Raw genomic sequence first — 26284 nt, 5'->3', positions numbered from 1 at the left:
AAAAGAGCTGAAGGCATCTGTGCCCAAAAAGTGTTCACTCACACTCATTTCAGGCCTAAAACTGCAGTGATTTTCTAGCAGTCTTCAGAGGGAAGCAGTTGAGGACACCCAACTGTGAGAGATTTCTCCTACAAAGCATTGTCCATGTCACAGAGGAGCTGGAAATTGTGTCAGGAGGAAGAGTTTGGCCAGTCTGGATATTACTCCAAATCCTTGTCCTTTGGAATGGCACTAGTTTTACACAAAGACAACTCACAACACTCACATCTGATCAGAGGTACCAAAAGAATACAGTTTTTCACATTGTTACAGCTTCTTCAGCTTGCTCAAACCGTGATGGAGAACAGATAATCTTTAAAAGAAAAGCACAAATGGAAAGCTGGTTAAAAAGTGGGGAAGCGTCAATCAGCCACACAAAGCTGACAACAGATCAAAGACCGTATCAATGATTAACAGGAGTAGATCAGGGATTTTTGTTTTTTCAAAGCTTATTCTGAGCCAGCTGAAAGTGAAATACGTGGTGCTACAACCTTCCGGTGCATTTCATCATAAAAGAAAGTCCTACTTCATACACATCAGCAAAATACAGACCTGGCATTTCTCGTCACGACTGACTTCTTGAAACTTTACCCTTTAGTCGATCAAACAGGCTGTTCTGAGCATCTGACAACCTTGCCATAGCCAAGTCAAGTTGAACACCAAAGAAATAAAAGCTCAAGACCTGGCTTGATGCTTCCTGTGGTCTGGGAGAGTTGAACACAAAAAGAGTGGCACAGTGAAACTTGGCTTTATCCCATTGCCATCAAACAGTGTTTTGTTGGTTTGGCATGTTCTGGTTTTAAGCATATAACAGGAGAAAATTTGGATTGACTTAGTGACAGAGGGGGTTTAAAAGGTTGAGAGATGTGAGGTCATTGTGGAGAAGTGTGGAAAAGAATCCAGAAGGAGATGCCTTCCCCACCACCCCTGATGCACGCTGGAGGATGCAGAGGCTGAGGACAGCTTGGAAGGAACAAGCTGTGAACCTTTTTACACCTGGTTATCCATACATGTTTGAGTTTATGTGTCCAGTGACACCTCAGGTAGGCTACAACTAGGACAACCTGGCACCTTCAGAGATCCACGGGGCGGTGACTCCATCTTGCGCTATTTTCTCCCCAAAAACTTACAAGGAGGACTGCGACCAGAGTTGCTTCCTTGGTGGAGGCAACACTTCATCCCCCTTCTCCCTTGTATTAGGGCCCCAGCGTTATGCAGGCGGGGCTGTCACGTTGGCCAGCATCAGTGCCTGAGTATTGCGGCCCCTTCTTCTTCCTCGCCCAGCAGGGGTTTGCATTTCTAGATGCTCAGATGCAAAGCACCAGGGTTCTTCTGGCCAAAAACCTAGTGACAATCAGCATTGCAATGCTCAGCCACACATTTCAGTGATACCGCCAGCTAACAAGTTTCTCGTTAGCACATTAAAGCACTGCTGGCTAAAAACCCCTTGTTAGCACTTGCTGCATGGAGCAGTTGCTCACTTCAGCAGCAGACCAAGTTACTTTAGAGATTAATGGCACTGCCGTTAGGCTTTGTCCTTTCTATTTGTTAACTAGTTCGTTCTGCAAATAATAAATACGGAGGGGGGGGAAAAAAAACCACAACCCTATTCTCCAGAACACCACTGTGAGGAGACAGGATTAGAATGACATCAAGTGGCTTTCAGCGTGACTTTGTGCAGTGTCAGGGTAGACATTCATACGGCAGCACAATTATTCAGTCAATCCCACTCCCTGTCAAGTCAATGGATACTGTGCCAGTGACTTCAAAGGAAGAAGGATCATGCCCTCCTGTGCATTTTAGGGCTTTAACAGAGGTTTCTAAAAGCGTTTTTTAAACAAAGTAATCCCATTTATTTTTCAGAGAAGCGTGCAGAAACAGCAGACTTGCTAGCTGCAAGGGAATTCCATTTTTTTTCCAGTTAATTGTGTTCCTAAGCAGAATGAGAATGAAAACCGAGATCTTTTTTAATCTTCTGCAATGTGAAAATTCCAAAAATTGCAAAGCTCAGTTGGGATCAATGAAAGTGTTGTTTTTCAGTAACATCAAAACATGTTGTTTCGGTTTTGATATCTGTTTCATAAGAGATTATGCTGTCATAGAGCAAGCAAAATAAGTATTTCGGTGATGTTTTAGTTGAAAGAGACACCAGAATGGCCCGGTATGACAAGATCTGTCTGGACTGTCTGGACCACATTGCAAACTCTTCACTCTGGGGTTTATTTGTAGCTGAAATTTAGAATGCATTGATTTCTCATTCTCTGATGGGAAACAAAAACAGCAACAAAAACTGTAAGAAAGTTTTGTAGTAGTTTTATGCATCACCTGTTAGCTCACAACGTGCATTAAGGGAACATTTACAAAGAGTTAATAAACGACAAATAGATACTGTGGACATGCTACAGACATGAATATTATGTATTACAAATGCTCATAAGCATACAAGTGTGACAGAAATTGAGAGAAGCCCATTGACCTCCTGGCCTCTACAGCAATTGATTAACCATATACTAAGACACCTATTTATCCTGTATTAACCATTGTCCAGCTTTGCCCGCTTGTACGGCCTGCCCCTGACAGAAAGCAGGACCACTTCTGTGAGAGCTACCTCGCACCAGTGCCAATAGTGATTGTTCAGATCTGGAGGCCAGCCTCCCCCTCCAGGCCCAGCACCCTGGCCGAGATGCTGAGTGGGTGCTGGGGGATGTTTGTGCCCCTGCTCGCCTCTGGCAGGGCAAAATGCTGGAGGAGACAACGAGCAGCAAAGGGGTGGGAGCAGGGGAAGATTTACACCCTCCCAGGTCATGAGGCCGCTGGTTCTCACATTGTCCAACTTAATGTACTGCTTAAAGGCCACAGCAGCAAAAGCAAGCAATCTGTCAAGCTAATTTTTTATTTTTTTTATCACCTTCAGAGTCCTGAGCGAAACTCTCCCCTGTCAGGAGACAGGGAGTCACCTGTTCCAGGAGTCACCCTGTCCTCCTCTGCCCCTTTTTTGGAGCACGAATGCTCTAGATGCGCATCAGGCAGGGATGCAGTGCTACCTGGCACCTGTGGGATGGACGCCAGTGAACCCACCCTCCGTACAGCTAACCTCTTCCCTGCTAGCCTGACACGGCACAGCCACAGCACAATAAAATGTATCCTGCTAAAGTACAAATGCGGTTGTATTGACAGCAATGAAGAACAATGCATTGAAATAGCTGTAGTGTTTGAGATATCCCAGTTAATGTTGCTGGTTTAAGGAAATCTTAAGAGGCTTATTACATTAGCTCTGTTTCCCTGGTTAAGAAAAATCAGCTTTAACTCACTCTTCCCCAAGAGAAGTAAATGGAAAGTATGGGTAGCATGTATCAGAGATACTCAGATTTTACCTAAATCAGTTTAAATTAACACTGAAATTTTCACTACAAATATTCGCTACCTCATTTGCAGTGAGATATATATCAGTTTAAACTCATACAGAGGCTTACTTCAGCCATTAGAGAACAAACGAGTTCAGGCAGACTGCGATCTATTCTCACAGTCGCTAACATTGTCGTTACTTCTAAACTGAATGAGATGTGCCAGGATGGGCTTTCGATCTGCTGCTGAAGATGCGAGATGTTTACAGTCATCTTTCATATTTAAATACTGAGGGCATAAAGGTGGGTAGCTTGAAGATGGGTTACAGCACATGCAAAGCTAAGAGTCCAGGAAAAAAGGTCTGTGCTGTGAAGAAAAACTGCTACGTTTTTAAAAGGTGGTATGTAAATTCAGCATCAATGCCCTTGTGTGCAAGCCTATACATATCAACAGGGTAGTGACAGCTCATCTACACAATGTCCCCAGTGCCATCATGGGTGCTTCTGCACCACCTTGTCCCTGCATGCCCTGGCCTCTAACGCCAGCCCTGGACCTGCGTGCTGTCCACAGACAAGCTCCTCAGGCCAGTTCCCCATCTCTAAAGCACAGGATAATTCCCAGGAACTGAAATCCCTCTCACGCAGTGTGACAAGCTGCTGGGACAGCCCATGGTGAGGATTTTGCTTGCAGCAGCAGCACTGGGGCAGCAGGCGGGGCAGAGGGGCTGTTGCTCAGGAACGTCACTCGCACCTTCCCCAAAATCCCCTACCCTATCCAAATTTTTTGCTTCTTTTTTGTTCCAGCACAGAGTAATCTCCAAACAGCTCTGTGTCCTTGCCAGACCAACCAAATTGCGATAAAACTGATCACCCTATACGCTTCCCATAGTGTAATACGGCATCACAGTACCATGAACTTTCCTAGTTCTTCGTTACACTGAACAGGCAGGCATCACTATTTTTTGCCAAGTCAGCATGGCTCAAGTCAGGAAAAACAAAGTCACCACTCGTAGCAATGCAAGCCTCATATAACAGCATCACAAACAGAAGGAGAAAAAACTCCCACAGAACAAAACAGGAAGCAAAGGGCAAGGTGGAGCTCCATTTCCTAATTCCCAGTGGTCTGTACATAAGTCTCCATACGTTCCCCCACAACAGACCTGTTATGTGCCGATTAACCCCTACTGTGGCTGATTCTCTAACTTTGCTGTAAGATTATTCTCATTTTACTGAAGAAGGGGAAACCGAGATATGGAAAGACAAAGAAAGAGGAAAAAAAGCCTTGCCCAGCCTGAAAGATTGCACTGCAAAGAATAGATTAAAGACTTACAGTCCTAGCAGACACAAAGCTTGTAAAAATTATCTTTTTTTTTTTTTCTTCAGAATTTTACCATCTGGCTGCTATTGTTATGATTATTATGGAAATGTTTTTACTGTCACAGGGAAGTAACAGCAGTGGCACTATCTAACAATGCAACATCAAGAGGCAGCGAGACAAGTTTGCTAAGAGCGTGCAATGAACAGAGAGCCATCTCCATACCAAAACAGAAACTCTGGTCAGTATTTCCCATTCACATGGTTTCCATTCTCTAGATATTTCCTGCTTAAGTACACTCATGTTGTTCATCCTAGAAGTACTTTTCTTCTTTCCAAAAGATGCTTCTGGCAACAGTCCTGATGCAGAAACACAGATTGACTGTTACTTTTACAGTCATCTTAGCTGATAGATTGATCCATTGATCTGTTATTTGTCTTTCTTCATACAAGTATCATGTTGTTGGATGATTTGCAGTTACTTTTAGAAACAGGTAATCATCCGGTCAATAGAGCAGAGGCGGTTCGATAAAAGATGCAGCAAATAGAAATTCACTGGGTCCTGAATGAGTGAATTAATGGTTTACTAGATCTTAATAAATCATCAGCTACTTCCTCATGTATGTTATGGGAAAAGCTTCAAAAATGTCCGGAGGGCCAGGTGCCCTCAGCAGTGGCAAAGACCACAAAGAAAACTACTCACAGTCAGAGGGTTGGGAAGTAGAGGAGGAGAGGGTAACTAACAGACGGGTTACAGCCTGTGGTCAGCTGTATTCAAAATGCCTGCCATGGGGATGCTCCAGGTTGCAGGGGGCTGAGGGGGGAGGAAGACACCTGTATGATGTGACTGGGCATGATGAAGGTTTTCTTTGGGAAACACCACAAGAATCACAAAGCGAAACACCAAGACAAGCAGGTGCTGTCTGGAGGTTAATTGTGGCCATCAGAGATGAGTGGTTACATGGATATGCCTGTTTAAAATTAACGAAGACGTTGTTAGCTTCTACAGCTCTTTATAGAAGAGGCTGTGGAAAAGGACAGAAGGTCCTCACGCAAAGCTAAACAAACCAAAACATTGTTTCATCTTCTGAATGGGATCTGATAAAGTGGGTAGAAACAGATATTTGCTTGGAAACAACAAGAAACCTTACTGATGGTCTCAATGGACTCAAGAAAAAAGTGCTGACCAGAGCCCACTGGAGTATACAACGTGTGCAAGTCAAGGCATCCAGATTGTTCTTCTTTTCCGGTACATTTAGTACTTCTTAGGACCCACCAAAGAGGAAAACAGAAACAAATGGACAAAAAAAAACTATTGTCACAGCTTCTTAAAAAGCATCCCTTGCATGATGTGTGCTATGGCGGGCATGGCAGCAGTCAAGCATTACCACAACTGCACTGATCACCCATGTAGCCAAGGTAACCAAGATTTCTTGGCACAACTCGCAAGAGGAAGAGGACCCCTTCTTCCTCCTCACCGGTAAATTGATGCCCACTGCTGGCAAGGCAATGGGTGACTTGGCAGGGGGTGAGCTGGGGGCTTTGCTCCATCCCGTTGTGCTGTGTGGGAGAGCAGTGCTCACACAGTTATACCAACGAAAGCTTCACTGCCTTGGACTGCTGCCGAAAATTAGAAGGATATTTCCATGCAGCCTCACAGACTAGCTCTCTTTTAATGTTTTTACTCCGCTCGATGACTTAAATCCAGTCTGTGAGTTCATGGTCCTGGAGATTCCTGGAGGTACTGTAAAAGTATAAAATAAAAAGACAGACCCTATCCCAAGGAGCTTACAGTCTAAATACAGGTCAGAAAGATAACAGATGAACAGGCAGAGTGGGGAGTGCAGCTGAGATTAACCAGGGATAAAATACAGAGGAGGAAGAGGTGGGGATAAAAGACTCAACCCGATGAAACCCATACAAAACTTGGAGGGAGATGAGAAGGTCCTCCAAAGCACGTGCTGAACAAGATTAAAGAGGTAGGAGGAGAGGCAGGAAATGATAGCACCAATGAAGCCAAGGCAGGGGAAGGTTTCCAGAGGAGCACCAATGAAGCCAAGGCAGGGGAAGGTTTCCAGAGGAGCAGCACCGACTGCCTTGAAGGTAGCTGGCAGAGACGAGAGGGCATTGAGATCAGTTTGACCGCTTCCCCCACTGCCCCTTCCAAAGTTTTGTGGTGAAAGTTCAGGGATATCCATTGCTGCAAACTATCAAGGCGAAAAGGGCTGTTAATTCTGGGGTTAGGTTTTGTTTTTCTTTAAGGGCGATAGGGCTTGAGAGATTCCCTAGAGCGTACTCTTTTTATAATCCTTTTGGGATTAAGTAACTCCAGACACATTTCCCTGGGGGCTGGATCCCCTTTCAGTTTGGCAGGCTGGATAGGCAGCTGCATGTCTCCCTGCAGAGGGGGAGGATGTTAACTATCTCCCTGCCACTGTCTCCACACCATGCTTGACATCCTTTCAGGGTTTTAGCCCAGGATCAAAATGACTTTTACTTTCTAGGACAGGTACAACATGCGGAGAAGCAAAAGGATGAGCTGCCATTCTTTGAGAAGGCTGAAGCACCAGAGGGCTGTGGTGCATCTAGACACATGGCAGGGAACTGAATAGCCAACCAAGCCTGGATCCCAAATGTCATGCTGAATGCTGCAGCCGTGGTTGTGCAGTACAACTTCATGCCGATGTCAAGCAGGGGAGAGGGATGCAGGCTGGAAGAGCAAACAGGTACCTTTGTGTGGGTGAATGCTTCCTTCTATAGTATGTGTATACATACTTTCGGGACACCTACTGTACTAAACCACTGGCAGGCTTGTTTTCCTGATATTTGGAGGAGAACAGAGAAATCTCCTCTCCTGCCCTGACAAGGCAAAGCACTCACAAGAACATGAAGCCGTGTTATCTCATCAGATACAGAAGCTTATCAATTTACCCCAAACTGCATTTGTCCTGTTGAGGATGCTCCACTGCTTGGCCTGAGCACAGTCTGTTCCCATGGCTCTCGCAATGTGACAATCTCACAGGTCAATCCATGCAGGGCGACTTGAAACCTGAACTTCCCCAGTTCACAGATCATCAGACTTACTCCTTAATTAAAAAATCCTACCACTGGCCTCAGTGAGGACAGAGCCAATCTAACCCAAGGTAAAACCTCATCCCTATTATCTGAGAATTTCTGTTAGCAGTTTTGTTTCACCCTCCTTTCAAGAAGCTCCCTGTTACAACATGCTCACATACTTGGTTTCGGTGTTAGCTCTGTAGCTGACAATGAACCTGTCCAATATCTGCTAGGAGAAGGCAAACGTGACAAACCTGCAATGGTGATACATTTCATTTTGCAGTGATGGGATGGGTAGTGAAGCAAGAAATCACCTCCCGAGACAGCATGGGAAAATTGGAAAATAGTCCTTGTGCTTCCTGAATGAGATATCTTGAGGGGAGTAGCTGGTGCCGTAACTTACACAAGCCACTAAACTTCATTAGTGGAAAATTGAGTAAATATCATTAGAACCTGGCCAGCCCCCGCTCTTTGCTGGCTTTGTTTGGGGAAGCCATGGCACCAGAAAACAAGGAAGCAGAAGGCTCATTTTTCTGCCCCCTGCCACACAGGGACACTTCTTTCTCCTTGTACAAACTGAGCTCCCGCACAGCACACATGGAGAACGCAGCCATCGCGACTCCCCTCCCGTGCTGGGATGGGAGAAACACCTGCACATTTACAGAAAGATTACATTAGGGAAGTAAATCCACCAGCTGTGCCAGCCAGGCAGCGTGAGGTGTCACGTGCGTTTGCCTGGTGTTCCCCTCCTCGCAGAGCCAGCACGAGCCCCGTGCGGGGTGCTGCGGGTGGCACCCGGCCAGCGCAGATGCCTGCGGCTCACGCAAACCTCATTTTGCACCTTGTGGTTGGTGAGAGTGCTTGAAGAAGGCAGGTGCTCGAGGGGACCGGGCTCATGCACTGCCGTCCTGTGCAGTTGTGCAGTCAGAGTCCCCCAGTGGCTCGGTCAGGGTCGGTGACATTCCTGCTTTGCATTGCAGCCCCTGCAAAGAGCGTGGTCTTTATGGAAATGTCAGGCCCATGTGTTTATTCTCTGTGGGCAGAGAGTAAATCTAATTAAATCAGAAGCCTTCCAAAGGGTCATTTAGGCAAATTTGTGGAGCATATTAAATTACACTACCACCATTTTCCTGCAGTTTTGGCCTCCCAGTCTGAGGGACGGGGGCTTAGAGCAGATAAACTGATGGAAAGTTCCTCAATCTCCAAGGAAGGATGGGAGAACAAGTGGTCTGTTCACATTTTCCCATAAGTATCACAGTAGCAGCCTGTGAGGGAAGGGTTTATTTTAGGAAGAGCTATTTTGAAAGCTAAAGTGTCATATCCTGGCTGGCTCTTTTCGTGGTGTTACTATAATCATCCGGTTATGACAAGCTTAATGCAGAAAAAGCAACCTCTATTCTTTTTTTTTCTTTTTTTGGGAAAAGAAACAATGCAACTGGACTATTTTTGGACAAAGGCTGTCATTTTATTTCTTTTTTTCGATACGCTTTTTACTTTTCCCTCTCATCTAACGCTATTTATAAAGCGTCAGACGTTAGATCTAGGAACTGCCTGTCCTTGCTGCTGCAGAAGCCTGTGCTGGCAGCTCTGCCCAGCCAGGCGCACCTGCGAGGGCTTGCTGAACCTAGCACGGCAAGCGCTTCTCCAGCTGGCACACGGGCTCCCCTGCTCTCATCCAGCCCTGGCTGGGGACAGGAAACAACGTGCAGACCCTGGTTGGTGAGCACTCACCATCCTCACTATCTGAGCACTCTCTGAAACCAGCCCCTCATTACCTGCCTCCAGGCTAGGAGCACGCCCGCTGACCCCAGGGCGAAGGGATCAGGCAGAGAAGCCCAGCCTTTGGCACAGCAGCCGTGAGAGATGGGAGGTGGCCGGGTGGGCTGGCTAGTGGTCAAAGCGCTGGTCCTGCTGGTGGCACGTGCAGCTGGTGGTCTTGGGATCGCTGGAGTTAATGCCCGGGAGCTTGTCCTGGCTTAAGCCACATTTTCTGTGCACCAGACAGACAAACAAGACAAACACAGACTGCATCGTCCCTTGTGCTGAAGTAGCTCCTGCTTTGAATTCAAAGGCAGAAGTAGGAAATTGATATACTTTCTAATTTATTGGGGGGAAGATAACTCTCAGAAAACCAAGGAGACTGCTCTCAATTTATGGAAAGTGGGCGCTTTTAAACAGTGAATGAGTGAATGTTGAAAGAGTCCTGCCTATAGAGCTACATGCATTTAATATTCAGAAGACTCACAGGAGATGCTAAAGTGCCCTCAGCTCAGAAAATTAATAAAATATTATCTCACGAGTGAACTTCAAAAGCTTTGGCAGTTCCATTCATTCCACTTCAGATAAGCAGCCAAAATATTGCAATATCCTGCTAACCTGATGTGAAACATCCAGCTCTCCTTGGCCGGTAACATTAGGTTGGAAATGTGTGAACAATCTTTAATATTAAATATTTAGTCATTTCATCTGCTCTGTCGTGCCTCCCTATGCATGGATCCAGTATTCCTGCTTCTAAAGGTAGATCTAGGCTCGGAGAGCCAGCGGGGCTTTGACAAAACAGCAAGTTTGAAGTCTGAAGACGTGGGATTAAAACCCAGGTTTTGGCAAACCTAGCAGCCTTGTATTTAAGGGGTGAACTGTCCAGAGATCTCTCATCCTGGGACAGGAAGACTCTGGCTGATGAGCAAAGTGATCTAGTCTGAATAAGACTGGCAAGAGGACACCGTGTGAGGAGAGGTAATTTTAGGGACATCTTGCACTTTGTGCTCGCCTTGTCTCCCAGCAGCCCAGCCACTCTCAGTTATTTCTCTCTCCCTTCACAGTTATCTGGGGTTTTGTGTGAGTGTGTGTTTTGTTTGTTTGTTTGTTTTTGTTTTTTTATTTTTTTTTTCCCAAGATTCCTCTTGCCATAATAAACTACTGGCCATACTAGAATTTAAGTTATTGGCACCAGCTGAACCTTCTAATTCTGAGCCGCTGAGGGACCCTGCCTTTCCTCTACAGACAGGCAAAGGAGAGAGGTCTCTGGCTGACCCATGCCAGCATTTAGGGCTCATGCTCCACAGCACTGAGACCCGGCACATGTTGGGGATGCAGGTGGGGGCCTAACAGAGATCCCAAATTAACCTGACGTCTGTGGGAATCCAGGTGGACTGCAGCCTCCCAGAGTGAGCCCAGATATTCGCTTCACCCCAAACTGACACTCTCATCAGCGTACTCTACAGACAGAACAAAAATTAAATCCCTGCGGCATCTGATTCTCCTCTCTTCCCTGCTGCCAGTCCCTCAGTATGAGGGCTGGAGCCCAGGGAGAGCGTTATTAATCTGTCGATGAACATGAAATGCTAGCGCTCACAGGACTGTCAATCCAGCACAAGTAATGAGTTAAATATATATATTTATATTTAATTTCCAATTCATCAGTAATTCCCGACAGATGGAATCCTTGCATTTCAGGTCAACTTGACATTGCCAGCGCTCAAAGGTTCAAGTGAGCATTGCCAAATTTAATGAGCTGCAGTAACAATGTCTCCACATTATTGGACTAATTACTAGCTTCTGAAAAGAAAAGAAAAAAAAAGAGGGGGGAGGAAGAAAAAGAAAATCCTCTAAACAGATGAAACTTTAATTAACAGCATTTTGAGATGTTACTTATTATGGAGCAAATGCCACTTCAAAGTGAAAATAGCCTCTAGGTGGATAACAGATCTCATGAACAGTACGGGCGTCAATTCAGTACTGACTTGCTTCGCATGCACGGCTTTCAGCCCTCAGAGCAACCAGACTTCGTGGCAGCAGCACTCGTGAGGCAGAGTTTCCACCTCCGCCGAGCAGCCCAGGCACACGGAGAGCTGCTGCGGGTGGATGCCGCCTCTCAAAGCAGGACGCGGGACACGCTGGCTGCAGCCTGGCGATGTCCGGGGCTTGGCATGACTTCCCAATGTGAGATTTGGGGCAGGAAATTAATTTCAGGTTTGTTCAAAGCAGTGGCTACAGGCTTGGGCTTCCAGGTTGAAAGTCCGAGTTTGGCTGAAGCCGGTGGAAATGGTGTGCCTTTAAACTTGTGGAACTAATAATAGGATTTTGCCTCAAATGAATGAAGCAAATGCAAGGCTAATTTCTTCAAATTAACTCTAAGCAACTTCTGTTTCTCTTGCTCTCTCACACACACTCTCTCATTCATTCACTTATCTAAACAGACAGAAAAAAAAAATCCTAGCCTTCAAACTAATCAAAATATTTTCCCTGTGAACTGAGAAGGAAGAAAAGGAAGAGGTTTGTTGCTACTTCTATTTTTGAATACTGAGCATTGCTCAGATCTGCCGTGATGAGGGGCCATGTCAAATTGACTAGATCAGATAACAGCAGGCTGCAAAAACTTTTCCTTACCCTGCGGAGACCTTCATGAATCTATTCATACCTTGCTGGTTTCAACCACCTTTGGCAGTCCTGCTGCTTTGAATGGCGACTGCGGCAGCCCGGAGCAGGCTGGCACCTCACTGCAACATGCTCAGGTGATCCAGGACGCACAAATCGCATTGGTCTGCAAAGCCCCACACTGTCATCTTGTCCCATGCCATCTTGCAGCAGCCCCCAGGCAGGAGGAGGCAGGGATGGATAACGTTTGGCATCGCGTGGCCATGCAACATGCATGCTTGCTGTGAATTCAGCCTTCCTAGTGCTGGAAGTGGAGGGGAAGCCTCAGATTTATTTAAGTGTGAGGATATATCTCAATTTTCCCCTTGTGTTTCTTTTTGGTTTTTGTTTGTTTGTTTGTTTGTTTTCCCACTCCTATCCTGAAAGGCCTGTTCCCGCTGCAGAATTAGCACCTTGATACATTATTAGCTAGCCAAACATAATGGCAACACCTAAGGAAAGCTGCAGCCTTTGCCTTTGGAGCATTTTCTGCCCCAAGAAAAGGACTGTAATTGAAGCCATTTGGGGGGAACAGAACAGCAAGCGCTCTGCTGCCTGTACAGGGAAATACAGGGAATTGTCCCCCAGGACACTTCCAAGGCACAGCCTGGGTGGTGAGCGTGATCTTCAGCCCCCACAGCTTTAAAGCACAGCGATGCAGGCAGGGGCAGGGGCTGGAGCAATGGCTGGGGACCCTCCCTGCAGCAGAGGGTGAGCAAGACGCAGCCTGAGTCACAACGCCTTCCTCCTTTCAAGGCTGAATCACCTCCACGGAGCTGGGAGAAAAAAGACATGCATCACAGCTTCTTGCCTCGGCTTTCTGCTTGCATAGGTCCCTGTCCTCCCAGAGCAGCACCTATTGCATCCCAGCAACCAGACCAGTAAAATTTCTGTGCTTTGTTAAGCACCCAGGACCACACCTAAAAGTGGGCTAGTAGAACCCAGGAACTTCACAGTTTAATACGGAGAGTTCACTTTATCACCACCTCTCCCCGCTCCACCCTCAAAATAAAATATTAAATTAAAAAAAAAAAAAAAAAAGCAAGCAGCAGCTAGGAGGCTGGTGGCTATGTTTAGCTGGAACAGGATTTGAGGTTTTGAGGGAAAACCCCTGGCTGCAAAGCACCTGGCTGATGCAATAGAGCAAGAAATAGGCTTCTACCTATCAGAAGAGGGATCCTGACATCAGTGGGTGTATGGCTGCTCCTTACTGAGAGGGAGAGGGTCGCAGGGCCTGCAGACTGAGGTGTACAAGAGGAGAATATACCACAAAGGGTATCTGCATTGCAGAGGGTGCCTTGGAGGATTCCATACTGCTGAGCTGCACTCAGTTCATAGCCACATAGGAGTCTTCATGGCCATCTCCCTGCATGCAACAGCCTCCAAAATAATACCTGGATAGGTCCTAGCCCACTTAAGCTATGATTTTCCCCATAATGACAACAAAGATGACAGCTACCACTTAGCCAAACACAGCTGGCTCCTGCTGTGCTCCCTGGCCCAGCCCAGGCTCTTCACCAGCGCCAGTCCCACCTGGGCTGGACACACAGACCCAGGGTTTCCTCGGCCATCTGGCTTGGTGTCTTCTGTGAGGCTTTGTGCCACTGCTCTTGTCTGTCTGGGAGCTAGTTCCTCTTCCAAGCCATTGCAGTCTCTTCCAGTGCCCTCAGCTTTACTGGTGCCCGTGACATTTGGGACACCCTGACCACCGGAGTGGAAGCCTCCGAGGCAGCCTGTGGGATGCGAGCGGCTGGCTGGTTTCCAGGCCTGTGGTTGCCATCTTTTGTTACTGGAAATACCCTAATTAGTTTCTAATGCACCGCATTAACCTGACACCATCCACTTTACCCCACGTCCCTTGGCTTTTTCAGGACTTTTTATTTTAATCACCCGTGCAGATTGCAAATGCTTTTCCCAACACGGTGCTCCTCGCTCTGCTCACAGATGAAGGTGGTCTGTGAAAACACAGCGGTGTCTTCGGCTGTAGAGCAGGACAGCCTGATTCTCCCCTAATTCTTTCTCCCCTTGTCACCCACAGACTTCTCGCTGCACAAAAAAACAAGTGACCAGCCTCCTCCTAATCTCACTCTTGACACTTAAAAACAAACCAAGCACAAATCAGTCTCCCTTACCAGAGGACAAGAAAGATCGTCGGTACATAGCATTTGGCTGTTATCGGTCAGGCAGAGCCCTGCAGCCTGGGTGTGAGCTTTAGCAGCCGTTTGCAAATCTGCCCCCTGGATCCAGGTTGGCCTTTCAAGCACCTCTCAAAGGCCGTGGGTCTGAGACGTGTGTCTGGTCCTTATCTAGTTAGTTCTTCCCCCTGACTTGCTACGAAGGAGGGTGGGGGAAGAGATGGACCGGACAGATGAGGCTGGCACTTTGATTTACTCCAAGTCCTTGAAAGCCTGTTGTTATTAAATGCAAAAGAGGAGTAAAAAAAAAAATACAATAATAAAAAGCAACTAATGCATCCCATTTTTATGGCCAAAAATAAAGGCACTTGGAAGGCAGGCTATTTAATGGCTATCATTCCTCCTGTGTTATTCGAAGATCCCCTTGTAAACGGGAATCCTGGGTCTGTTTTGCCATCTGTTCCCTCCACTCCTGCCTAGGAATCCTGAAAGGGTATTTATTGTATATGCAGGTTCAGTGAGGCCCACTTAATATAAACAAATACTGCACGAAATATGGTGGGGCCTGCTCTTTCTGCAGTGCCTGTATTTATGAGGAAACAGTACAAAAACAAATATGTAATCTGGAAATAAACCTGTTAAATGAATAAAAAGTCCTACAGAGCAAAACATAATGATTAGCAGAGCCATTCAGTGAAAGACCCTGTTAAGGGAACACATCTGCTGTCATCCACTTTGCATCAGTGCCTTTCCCCCATGATAGAAACCCATCTGAAAGCAGCCATCAGGAAACCATGGGGGAGGGGATGGGGAGAAGGAGGCAGTGATTCAACCCAAGAGTTACAGGGCCACTTCTGCTGGCTCTTGAAATGCCCCTTGAGTCCTGTTCCCTGCTGTCCACGAAATAAAGCCTATGTTATTTACAGTATGCACTAGGTACAGATGACAGCCACTCAGCTGAAGAAGAAGACGACCAAGGAGTAACAACAACAACAAAAAGATTAGCAAAGCAATTGAAGGCCAGCATGGTGTGCTGAACAAAGATTCGAATAAAGAACTTGAAGTGCAACATGTTTGTGCACACACGCATAGAAAATCATATTTTGCTTCTGACCTTGCGCAGAGCCTGGGCAGGGCTTGTACAGAAGAGCAGAGCGAGATAAACCTGCTGTGGAAATGCAAATCAGTCATGATCTATGATTGCTAGCTTGACTTCTGTGCAACATAGCTATTCAAATGCAGGAAGTACTGTTCCAGCTACCTGTTCCTATTAACTCTATATTTACAGACCCACAGTAAAATCACGACCTGCTCCACACCCACCCCACCCACGCGGAGCCAGCTACAGGCTAGGTGAGTAACCACGCTGCTGGTCACCCTCTCTGCCTGTCATTTACATTTGCTCCAAGATGTGCTGGGTATTTCCTACCGCAGCTTCTGCTTTCCACCGTGGGTTGCCCGATCTTCCCCATGGAGCCCATCATTAATGAGTCAGTCTCCTCCAACAACGCAAACGCGACGTGGAGAAGTGGCCACAGCTGATGCAAGCCCGGAAAGTGATGCACCAAGCCCTGATGCAACCCCCCTGGGAGCCACAGTTACTCCCCCGGAGCACGTGGGACAAGGATGCCCTGCTTGCTTTCAGCGTGACTCTGGCTTTCGCCTTCGATTGCCAGCACAAAAACTGACAAAACCCATGGCTTCCTGAGCCAGATAAAACTCTGCTTTTAACCTCCAGCTAACAGCTGCAGGTGAGCTATCCTGGGTGAAAACACTGCACAGACAACGTGCTTTTCCTTTGTCACACGTGCTACTTCATGGTCACACTGAAGTGCATTGCCTGCCTGTGTTTTCAGCATCAGGATCGTTTGTTCTTCTTGCTGATCAATCAAAGTAAAGCAATAAAACCTTCACTTTTTGGCAAGGAAGACAACGCCGCAACATCTACCAAGTAGCAGGTCTGCGACTCCCCTTCCCCACCCAAAGCACAGAGTAATGAATGCATCACGTGGCACAATTTGAGTACTAATTGGCAAAACAGGCACAATAATTTGCTTGAACGTGCACTGTGGGGATGGTGGACTGTTTGCAGTTAGCCAGCGCAGATGTGCTGCTCTCTGTGTGCGTGAGATATATGTAAAAGTTCAATGGGTTTATGTCGCTGCAGTTACTACTGCTGCTCACTGACACACTCTAGTATTTTTATTGCTTTTTCATAGCTGACATGATTCTGATGGTATGTAATTAAATATTTTACAAAGATCAGGTCTGATCTGTCAACCTTTATGCATATGAAAAATCTCATGGTGTTCAATGCCTCTACTCATGTACACAAAGCAGGCTGGGCTGGGTTCCCACAGCTATAAAAGTATTTTTTTCCCCCTCTGTATTACCCATTTGGGACCCCAATGGAATTAATTGTGAAAAAAAAAAATCCTTAAATATCCTTCACTTTTATTCTGTGTATTGAAACCTTCAGCTAGGATTTAAAGAAACTATAAGAACAGTGTTGTGGCAGTTATGTTTGGCTGGGAGTGGAAAGAAGTAAGAGTTTGTGTTTTGTCATAGGCTGAAAGACATACTGCTTTTTTTGCCAGTCTGTATCTCGATGTGGTTTCCTGAGACTGATTAAGGGCTTGAAGGGTGTTTTTTTTTTCAAGAATTCATGACTCACTTTTTAAAACAGTGTATTTCAGACACAATGGGGATTGCCTGAATATTTTTTGTTGTTGCTGTTGTTTTGTTTTAATGATACCTGCAAAATATGTCACAGTCATATGCTTCCTTCAAACTGATACGCATGCAAAACTCTCATGTGAGGGTGTCTCACAGGTGCTGTGCTCTGGGTCTTTCCCTCCAACCCAGCGCCTTTTCATGCTCACAGGGATGCTCAGCCGCAGTGCACTGCTCTAGAGCAGGAGCTGAAGCTCTGCTGTAGCAAAGCGTTTCAAAGTGTGGCTTGGGGCTGAGCCACAAAGCTTTTCAAGTTTTGATCCAGATCTGGGCCTACAGGGCAGGTGGATATTTGGACATGAATTTTAGATTTGGATTCGTCTGATGGAATCACGTTTAAACCTTTGCAGTCATTCTTCTTCTAGGACCAAAGCACACGTACACAAGCGTGGGCCACTGCATATCCTCAAAACCCTCAATAAAATCTTCTCTCATTTCCCAGCCTCTGCTTCCCCAGTGCCTCCACAGCTGGGTGCAGCTATTTTTCCGATTTTCCCCCAGCAGGGAACACAGTGAGGGCCTGAACACAGCCAACCAGGCTTTCCTGTCATTTTATGCACACACCCTTAATATTTTACTGCCTCTTGGACCCCTGAGAAAGCATCTCTCCCATCTTTGGGCAGAAAGGGAAAAAAAATATGAGTTTCTGGAAATGAAGAGGCCTTTTAAACGGAAGTCTACTAAGTTATTAGTCTACTATGGAAACCAAGATATAACAAAGTTGCACCTAATCTTCGACTGGGAATCATTAAACCTGATCACAGCACTGCCAAAGCAGGCGGAGGACAGACTTATGCCTTTCAGTAAGCTCTGCTGGACCACTAGTTTTGCATGGCACTAAAATGAAACCCATTACACTTCCCACACCTCTGGACGGAGCGTTTCCACTTCCCTGTGTGCCATGCTGCTGCCAATTTGCCATCACAGGGCCAAAAGCAAGAGTGCTGAAGTGCCAGGAGAAAGCTGATCCCACATGACGCATCGGGGAAAGACAACACGCACCAAGGCTGCTGGAAAAAAAGGCACTCTCCTGGGTTCCTAGCCCACATGAAATTTTATGAGATTTGAATGAAATTCAGATAAAGAATCCAGGCCAACAGCTCCTTATCCAAAATGAACTCAATCGCTGGACTTTCGTCTTTTTAAGCGTCACCTGACCGTGCTTCGCACTGCCTAGGTTGAGCTCTGCTTCTGAACTACCTCAGAAAAAATTAACCCTTCTGTTGGCACCATAATGTGGGGTGAACTTAAAATTAAAAAAATAAAATAAAAAAAAATTAAACGGTATAAAAAAATAAAACCCACTAGATCATGACACTACAATGACCCCAACATATGGATGTGTTACAGCCCCTCAACAAATCAAGGGAGGCACTTAGAGACACGGAAACAGGCAGCTAAGTGAGACACAGGTTTTACTTGTCCATGCACACCTATGAACATGAACATATGGATTTCTTTACATCTTGACCCCGGAGAACTGGCATAAAACTTGAAAACTGCCACCTGGTTTCTGCAGTAATTTTTCCATTTAGGGTTTAAACAGCATCTAAACCCATGTGTGTGTGTTTTTCTCTTGCAAATATGCAGCACAGACAATTGCAAAGCAAGGAGATGGGCGTGAGAAAGAGGATTTCTGTTGACCCAGGGGAACCAGGAGAGGGATGAGCCCAGGCCTGCCAAACAGCTGGTTGAACTGCAGAGCCTGGTCTCAGGCTGTTGTGAGGCTTGTCTACTGAAGGCACAAAAAGCACCTTCTCCTCTGCCTCCCTGTTTGTTGTTTTTTTTCATTGCTCCCCCAATGCAAATGTACTGGAGGGTGCTCCATGAAGCAAGACTGAGGCATGTCCCATCACCTGAGAGGAAAAGCAGCATGCTTTTAAATGCTGTTTTTCTAGGACGGCACAGGAGTCTGGCCAGACAAGTGCTCAAATGTTTTTAAAGTGTTACCCCTCCTTTCCTCAGCTGTTGCTGGCTGCTTCCACCCCCCTGGGCCTTGAAAGCAGAGTCCGTGCAGGCTCTTGACCCATGGCATGGCAACCTGTGGTGGGTTTGCTGAGGAGAAGAAGGCCCTGTGCTGTCGCTTCTTGGCCAGGGGCCCAAGGAGGGAGTGCAACACGTATAAACCTCTCTATTCGTCATACGCCCCATCAGTTAAGTCCATCTGGAACCACAGAATCACAGAATCCTTTAGGTTGGAAAAGACCATTAAGATCGTCAAGTCCAACCATCACGTAACACTGCCAAGTCCGCCACTAAACCACGTCCCTAAGCGCCTTGTCCACATATCTCTTAAACACCTCCAGGGATGGCGACTCCACCACTTCCCTGGGCAGCCTGTTCCAATGCCTCAACACTTTCCCTGTGAAGCAATTTTTCTTGATATCCTGTCCAGGCCTCCCCAGGTGCAACATGAGGCCATTTCCTTGCATCCTAAACCTAGCGATTTAATATTTGTTCACATCTAATCTAGCTATTTCATCCATCTGCAGCTGAGGGCGAAGGCCATGCAGTGCATGCTGGCTGCCTGTGGAGTACACAAAGCCAGTGGAAGATCTCGGTCTTCATCGATGCTGAATTTGCAGCAGATCCTGGTTTTCCCAACGACAGGCAGCCATTTTCTGACACAGCCACGCAAAACCTGCCAGGAAGACAGAGGAAGCTGAAAACTTCCCTTGGCCACATTACACACTTCATCATGCATGGCTGGGGCAAGCGAGGGCAGAGGCCTGTCCCCCACCACTCGCCAGGCTGCTGGCTCCCTGCTCCACGCCAAGCGAAGGGCATGGGGGCCTCACGTGTGAGTCCAGAGCAGATCAGAAAATGAAAACAAAGCCCCCCCTACCCCCAGAACATTTCTTTGTCTCCATTCATAACCACAATTTCATTTGCATTGATGTTTCCTGACTGATTCTCTCCTCAGAATAATTGATGGGGAGAAGATCAAGAAATGTAATTAAAAGAGAAGCAAACAGAAAACAAAGGGAAGAGGGTAAATGGGCATGCGACTTCGGGTCAGAGAAGGAAGAGGAGCAGGTGGTGGAACTGATGAGGGAGATTTAATGAACTGCGATTGACTTCGAATAACAAAGGAGGAGGAACCTAATCCTACCCTTGGATCTGCACGCATATGGACTTACCATAACAAATGGTAATCAATCCATCAGCCTTAAATTAAAGATAAGGTGGGCAGAAAGGAAGGGACCCAGTCTAGCCCCTCCTCCCCCCTCCTGCCATCACACCAAGTCTGTTTGCGTGTGTTCATTGACATATGTCGATAGGGCTAGTGTCCGACACGTCTCCCTCCTCTGCTTAGGCAGTTGCCTTCCCATCACTAATGCCACCACAGGCAGGTCTTTGGATGCTACCCCATTTAGGTTCCTGGCTACGTTGCACCTACCGCCTGCTTCACCCAACAGCCATCAGGGCTCGGCAGCTCCAGAAATACACCCGCAGGACTCTGCACGTAAACACTCGCTGAGTTTTAATCAAATGCACATCACAGATAGTCCTGCGTGACAGAAACCAGAACAGCCAATCTGCAGACCTGCCAAGAATAGCTTCATCTGCGATGCAAGCATTTTTCCTCTTTTGTATCATTTTGGCCCTGGCTTTCTTATTCTGGGACGAGCTGCAGAAATATTCTGGGTTTTATGAGATAGCTGCCTGTTCACTAGACTTTCTATATATGCACCCAGGCTTTATGGTTCCTCATTAAGTTTTCTAGGATGGAGTTTCTATTTTAAGGCCCAGATTCGCCAAAGCAAGCTGCACAGTTGGACGCCCCTTCCCATGCATATGGTGAAGCATAGCTGTGGGTTTCTTTGCAGGACTCAGGGCCCTAGTGTTTGGGCCTGGCAGGAAGCTCATCCCACAGAAAGTGCTTCTAAACAGAGGGAGAACTTTCAGATGCTAGCGTCTCCAGGGCTGGCAACCTATACTTATTTCTCCTTGACCAGCAAGCAGAAAATGTGGAGCTGGAGGAGGACCAGCACCACCAGCAGCCTGTCTTTTGGGGAAAATAAGGCCAGCTGAGCTGGCAGTGGTGAAGCAGCAGGTAGGCAGCAGGATGTGACAAGAAAGATGTAGAACATGGGAGAGGTTGGGTCCAGCAGCAGAGGGGAGCTGGCACCCCTGGGCACGCAGCCCGTGGCCTAGTCCCCAGGCAGAGCTGCGCTGGTGGAAGGGCCCAGGCTGTCAGGTCTGGAAGCACTTCTACCACGGCTATTATTTGAACAAAGCATTTGCCAATTAAAATAATTCAGACAAATCTCCTGTATCCTGAGGAATGGGCAGAGCAGGCACAGATGGAAAAGAACGCAATGCCAGGCCCTGCCACATCAAATCCAGTGAGGGGGAAGAGTGGGGGAAAAAATGTGAAATAGCTACCAAAGTTAAACTACTCTGTCTATTTTTAGCTCTGCAAGAGTAGCAGGCTCCCCTTGCTGAGTTATTCCTACCTGGCAATCAGGAGATGGGCTCCCTAACACAGGAGGACCAACACCAGAGGAAGAGATGGCTTGGGCTGTGAGCCTGCATTGCTGCAGCTGGAAGGTTTTGCTGACTCCTCTGGCACCAGAGAGCCTACCTGCCCACGCTGTTGTGGCTCTCAGATGCTCTGAAATCCCCATCCTGGCTGATCTGCTGGATGGGAGTTGTGGGAACTTGGGATACTTGTAGGCATATATCAAGTACAGTCAAACGCTTGGCAAGTGTTAAAGCACAAAACCAAGGCATCAGCGACTTTGCATGTCACTGCTGAGCTGACAGACAAGAATTCAGAAACAGACAAAACAGAGGAAAGGCTTACAGCCAGTACGCTGCACTTCCTATGCCACCAGCATTTGTGGTACCTGGCCTCTGACTCAGCTCCTCCAGACTTCCACATCTTAAATGATTTTGCACCCAGAGCATGAATTTGCACCACAGGGGTGTTTTTGGTGCTTTTCAGGTGTGAGGTGGGCTGACAGGAAGCCAAGTTGGCACATCCCATCACCTCTCAGTTGGGCATACTGAGGACTGCTGGCCCCAGCTCCACGCTGCAGCCTGACCTCCTAACGCCTCTACCAACCAGGGCAATTCCCTGGCCTGCTGGCAGGTCACCGCATCGCTCCCTGAGAGGTATCACCACGAGGTTTTGGGGAGAAAAACCTTTTTCACCAGTGAGAGCATGGTGTGGTGCCACTGACCCATTCCCACAGGAGCAAGAGCCAACGTTTCGGCAGCAGTGGGCAGAAGTGTTTCACCACACGTATGCTGGTGAGCCACCACCTCACAGCCCTCATGGTGAGCAGGTTCAATTTCAGCCAAGCTGCTTGCTGGGCAGGTTCTTCTCATCCTTATTTCTCGAGGAGTCCCAAAGCAAAGCACATCAATGGCAAAGGAGTAGGGAGAGCATCGAAGTGGAGGTCATCAGTGCACAATCCCTCCTCATCGTGCATTTCTGGGACCTCCTTCATCTTCTTTTCACCTACAAAAATCTGGCTGTGAGCCACAGAATAATATAGCAACGGGGGAAAGGGAGGAAGAAGGCTTAACTTTTATTTATTTTAGTGCGATCATTAGGATTATGTCAGGGGGAAAAAGCATTAATACATAATCTTTTCCCTGTGCTATACAACACTGGCTGCTTTTAATTTAGAATTAAATTGAAACACTCACTCAGAGCAGCTTTGAACAGCAGCCAAGGCCTTCCCTTGCATTGTGTTAGCAGCCGGGTAGCCTTCCCACTCTTTTTTTTTTTTTTTTTTTTGAGTCTGCAGTGCCTTTTTTCAGACCTGTGCTGAGGGTCAGTCACTGACTATCCTTGTCACACGTCCCCAAATACTGGGGGTCTCCTTTGCTTTGAGCTGACACACCAACGCACCCACAGCGCAGGTGAAGAGGAAGACGTCCTGCGGAGACATGTGAGCATGGCCCCCAGCAGACCAGCCCTCAGCAAACAGCGTTCCCGAGCCACAAGTATTTCACAAATTAAAGAGAGGAGGGACGTATTAAAAAGCACATCAAAATGCACTTTTTTTTTTAAATGCTAAAGAGCAGTGATTTATTTCTCTCGACGGCGCGAGTTATTTCATATGCTTTGCTGCACATGATTAGGCAAGTTCACACAAGGAAAACACAGTTTGGAGGTATAAACAGGACAAGCAAGGCTGGGCTGGGTAAAGCCAAATTTAGTGAACTGGTCATCCTGTTTTGTTCACAAGAGCCTGCTCCAGACAGTTCTCACCAAGCTGATGAGAAAGGTGCCATGGTCGCCCCGTTCATTTCAATCCGTATAAATACTAGGTTTTGTCAGGCTAAAGAATCCACAGTGGATTCAAGCCTTTTTCTTAATTATTGGTATTCAGCGAAAGAAAGGGTAAGTTTAAAGGGGAAAAAAAAAGATTGCCACCCTTTCAGTGCTGCTGTGAAGGGAGTGCTGCTTATCACAACAGGTGCAAAGGCCACTCACAAAAACAGAAGCAGTTCAGCACTGAAAGGCTAAGAAATTACTTATTCTCTTTGTCAGCTGCTCACACAAGCAGGGTAAAGGCTACTTGGAAGGAAAGACAGAGGGTTAAAAAGAAGGGTTAAAGTTTGTCACAGAAAGAAGACAGAAAGAAAGAAAGAAAAGAAGACGACGCGCACACAGGCCCACAGGTTCACAGGAGACTCTGGGAGATACATCGACCTTAAAAAGGAGTTAAAAAGAAACCAGAAACAAAACCACATCCCCACACGGAGCGGGAATGAGCAGCACCACCAGACTGGGGACATTTTAACAGGCGGCCACTTCTCCTGAATGGCGCAGGGAACAATGCCACCCGCCTGAAAGCGCAGCATTCCTGCCGCTGCGCCCCTGCGGAAAGGGGCTACTGGGGTCTTCCCCACGGCGCCAGCTAATTGCACCTTCTTGGGCACAGCCCACAGACCATGCTTGTTCCCTGTCGGAGGAGTGATTTGTGTACCACACCTACGGAGTCAACATACTCGGGGGAAAAGTGAAGAAAAAAGGGGGAAAAAAAAAAAAACATGATGAGAAGCCTGTGGAGTGCAGGGTTCTGTTTCTCTTTAGGTTCTTAGATGGTGTTTTTCTCCACCCTCCTTTTTTCAAGATAAGGCATCAGAAGTAACTGAAACTGGAATTTCATTTTATAACACCCCTCCATTAATCCTTACATCTCTCTCAACTGCTGCATAAATTTCACCCTCTCTCCACAGAGCTCGAGGTTGCTTTACATCTGGTGCATCTTATTTTCTAAGGATGATGGCTCTGTTTATTTTAACCAGGCCTGGAATGATGTGCAAACCAGCCATGCCTCTTAGATGCTGATTGTTCCCAGAACCAGATGGTCAAGCCTTCCTCTTTCAAGACAGCTGACTCAAAAGCCATAAAAGAAAACACCAAAAATGAAAACAATCATCTACAACAACATCAAAACACACCCTGTGGTGGGAAAAAAAAATATTTCAATGTTGGCACTGTGAGAGAGAAAAAACTCAGAGAAGAGACTGTTTGGTTTTTCCAGACACTGGAGGTCCACGATGCAAGGGGGTATGTGCTCATCAGAAAGTTTCCACCAGTGGCAAAGTAGCAGGAGGAATTCTCAGGCTTAAATATGACAGATGTTCATACCTCTGTTATCCAGAAGCAGTAAAAGCCACCTGTGGTTGTTCTGACAGCCCCGCTAAATGAACGGCACGTTAGAGTACTAGTGAAATAGAATAATGCAAGTTGCTGTTGTCTGCATCTGCAGGTTCTCTGATACTCATACTGGCTTCATAATTTATAGCCAAACCCAAAGTGCATAAACTTCATTTTAGCTCCATCCTTGTGGTTCCCTTCCTTCCCAAGCTTTCTATTCCCTATTGGTCCTAGCTTAATTGCACCACTTTGCTCTAAGTCACTGAAAGCCACTGACAGGGCACGGTTAGGCATGGTGTAAAGCTGCTCCAGCCCAACTAAGCCTCTTAAATCCTATACTGAAGGTTAAATTGGTCCAGCATAAGATTGCAGGAGAACTCATATGTGTAGAGATAACTCTTATAGTTTAAAAGGACCAACTCCTCCCCACCTTGATCAAAATCAAAAAACATTTTCACACCATTGTAATCAAATCAGAAAAAAAAATACAGTCATGTTATGGACAGAAACAAACAAGTTACCACAAAGCAACTCATTAAATCTCCCCACAAAGGTGTAAACTTACAGCACATCGTCTATTCTGCAGTTGTGTTTGGTGTGCAGGCTCTCACCCTGGTAGACATTAGGTAGGTTTTCCCTCTTCAACTGTCTTTCACCTCTCTAGGGGAAAACAGACACACAAACTGCCTAAAGAATCTAAAAAAAAAACCAATCACGTCATCTTTAACCATCACAAGAAATAGACAGCCATGCAAAAGTAAGATATGCCTGGATGCCTTTCATCAACTACCGCATCTTAACATTCCTTAATATTCTGTAGGAAGTGTCCGATCCTGACATGAAAAGACTTTGTGAATATTTTGCGAAAGGTAGAAAGTCCATTTCAAGCTTTCCAAGATGAGGGGAGGCTTTAAACATTTGGAGAGTTTCTCATTCAGTGCTCTTTGGTTCTTAAAACTGCCAAGACCCTGTTAAATGAAAAGTGTTCTGTATACGGACCGTTGCACACTTAAGCTAAACGTGAGACTAGATTCAACTGAAAAGGTCCCCTACAAAGATGTTTGCACTTGCTGAGCTAAAATCAGCTTTTAACTAAGTTAAACTGCAAAGATATACAGTTGAACTCTCAGTGCAAGTATTTTGTGGGAGCCCTATGGCACTATTCACACCAAAGAAATTAGGATGAAGCTGTTAAGACCCGCTCCCACTCCCAGCTGGGGCACCATAGATAGAAAATATCCATTCAGCACCTCCTCCTGCACATAAGCATTCTCAGATAGCTATAGCAGAAATAATTAATTGCATACCCCAATGAAGCATTTCAAAGTGTATTGTCATTTAAAAACAAGTCCCCTGTGACACGCAAGGTAAATAATGATGACATAAAAACTTGAGCAGATGATGGTGTTGAAGACTGTATTGTCATTGTATAAACAACTGAAGATACCACGTCATACCTGCTTGGGGCTGGGACGTTCTCTACCGTATGTTTGCAAAATCCCCTGGACAATGGGACCCTAAGCTGCTTGCCACCTCTAGACACTGGTACAATATGGATATTTAACAACAAGAGCTGCAGGCCCAGTGCACACAGTACTTACTCGTCAACGTCCTGTATG

The 26284-nt window shown here is 46.5% G+C and overlaps 1 protein-coding gene across 2 annotated transcripts in view; it reads right to left on the bottom strand.

The window, feature by feature from the left end:
- Positions 1-245: 245 nt before the first annotated feature.
- Positions 246-26284, bottom strand: part of LOC310895445 (uncharacterized protein) — a 71102-nt gene continuing 45063 nt past the window's right edge. For both annotated transcript variants that reach the window (XM_083826858.1, XM_083826857.1), the window contains 2 exons: positions 25231-25325; positions 246-352 (listed from right to left, as the gene is read on the bottom strand). In XM_083826858.1, coding sequence (XP_083682984.1) covers positions 307-352; positions 25231-25325 — 141 coding nt within the window. In that variant the 3' untranslated portion in view covers positions 246-306. The remainder of the gene's footprint in view (positions 353-25230; positions 25326-26284) is intronic.

The sequence above is a fragment of the Anser anser genome (genome assembly GCF_964211835.1).
Source record: "Anser anser genome assembly, chromosome: 2".
NCBI lineage: Eukaryota > Metazoa > Chordata > Aves > Anseriformes > Anatidae > Anser > Anser anser.
This window is presented reverse-complemented; position numbering and strand designations above follow the sequence as displayed.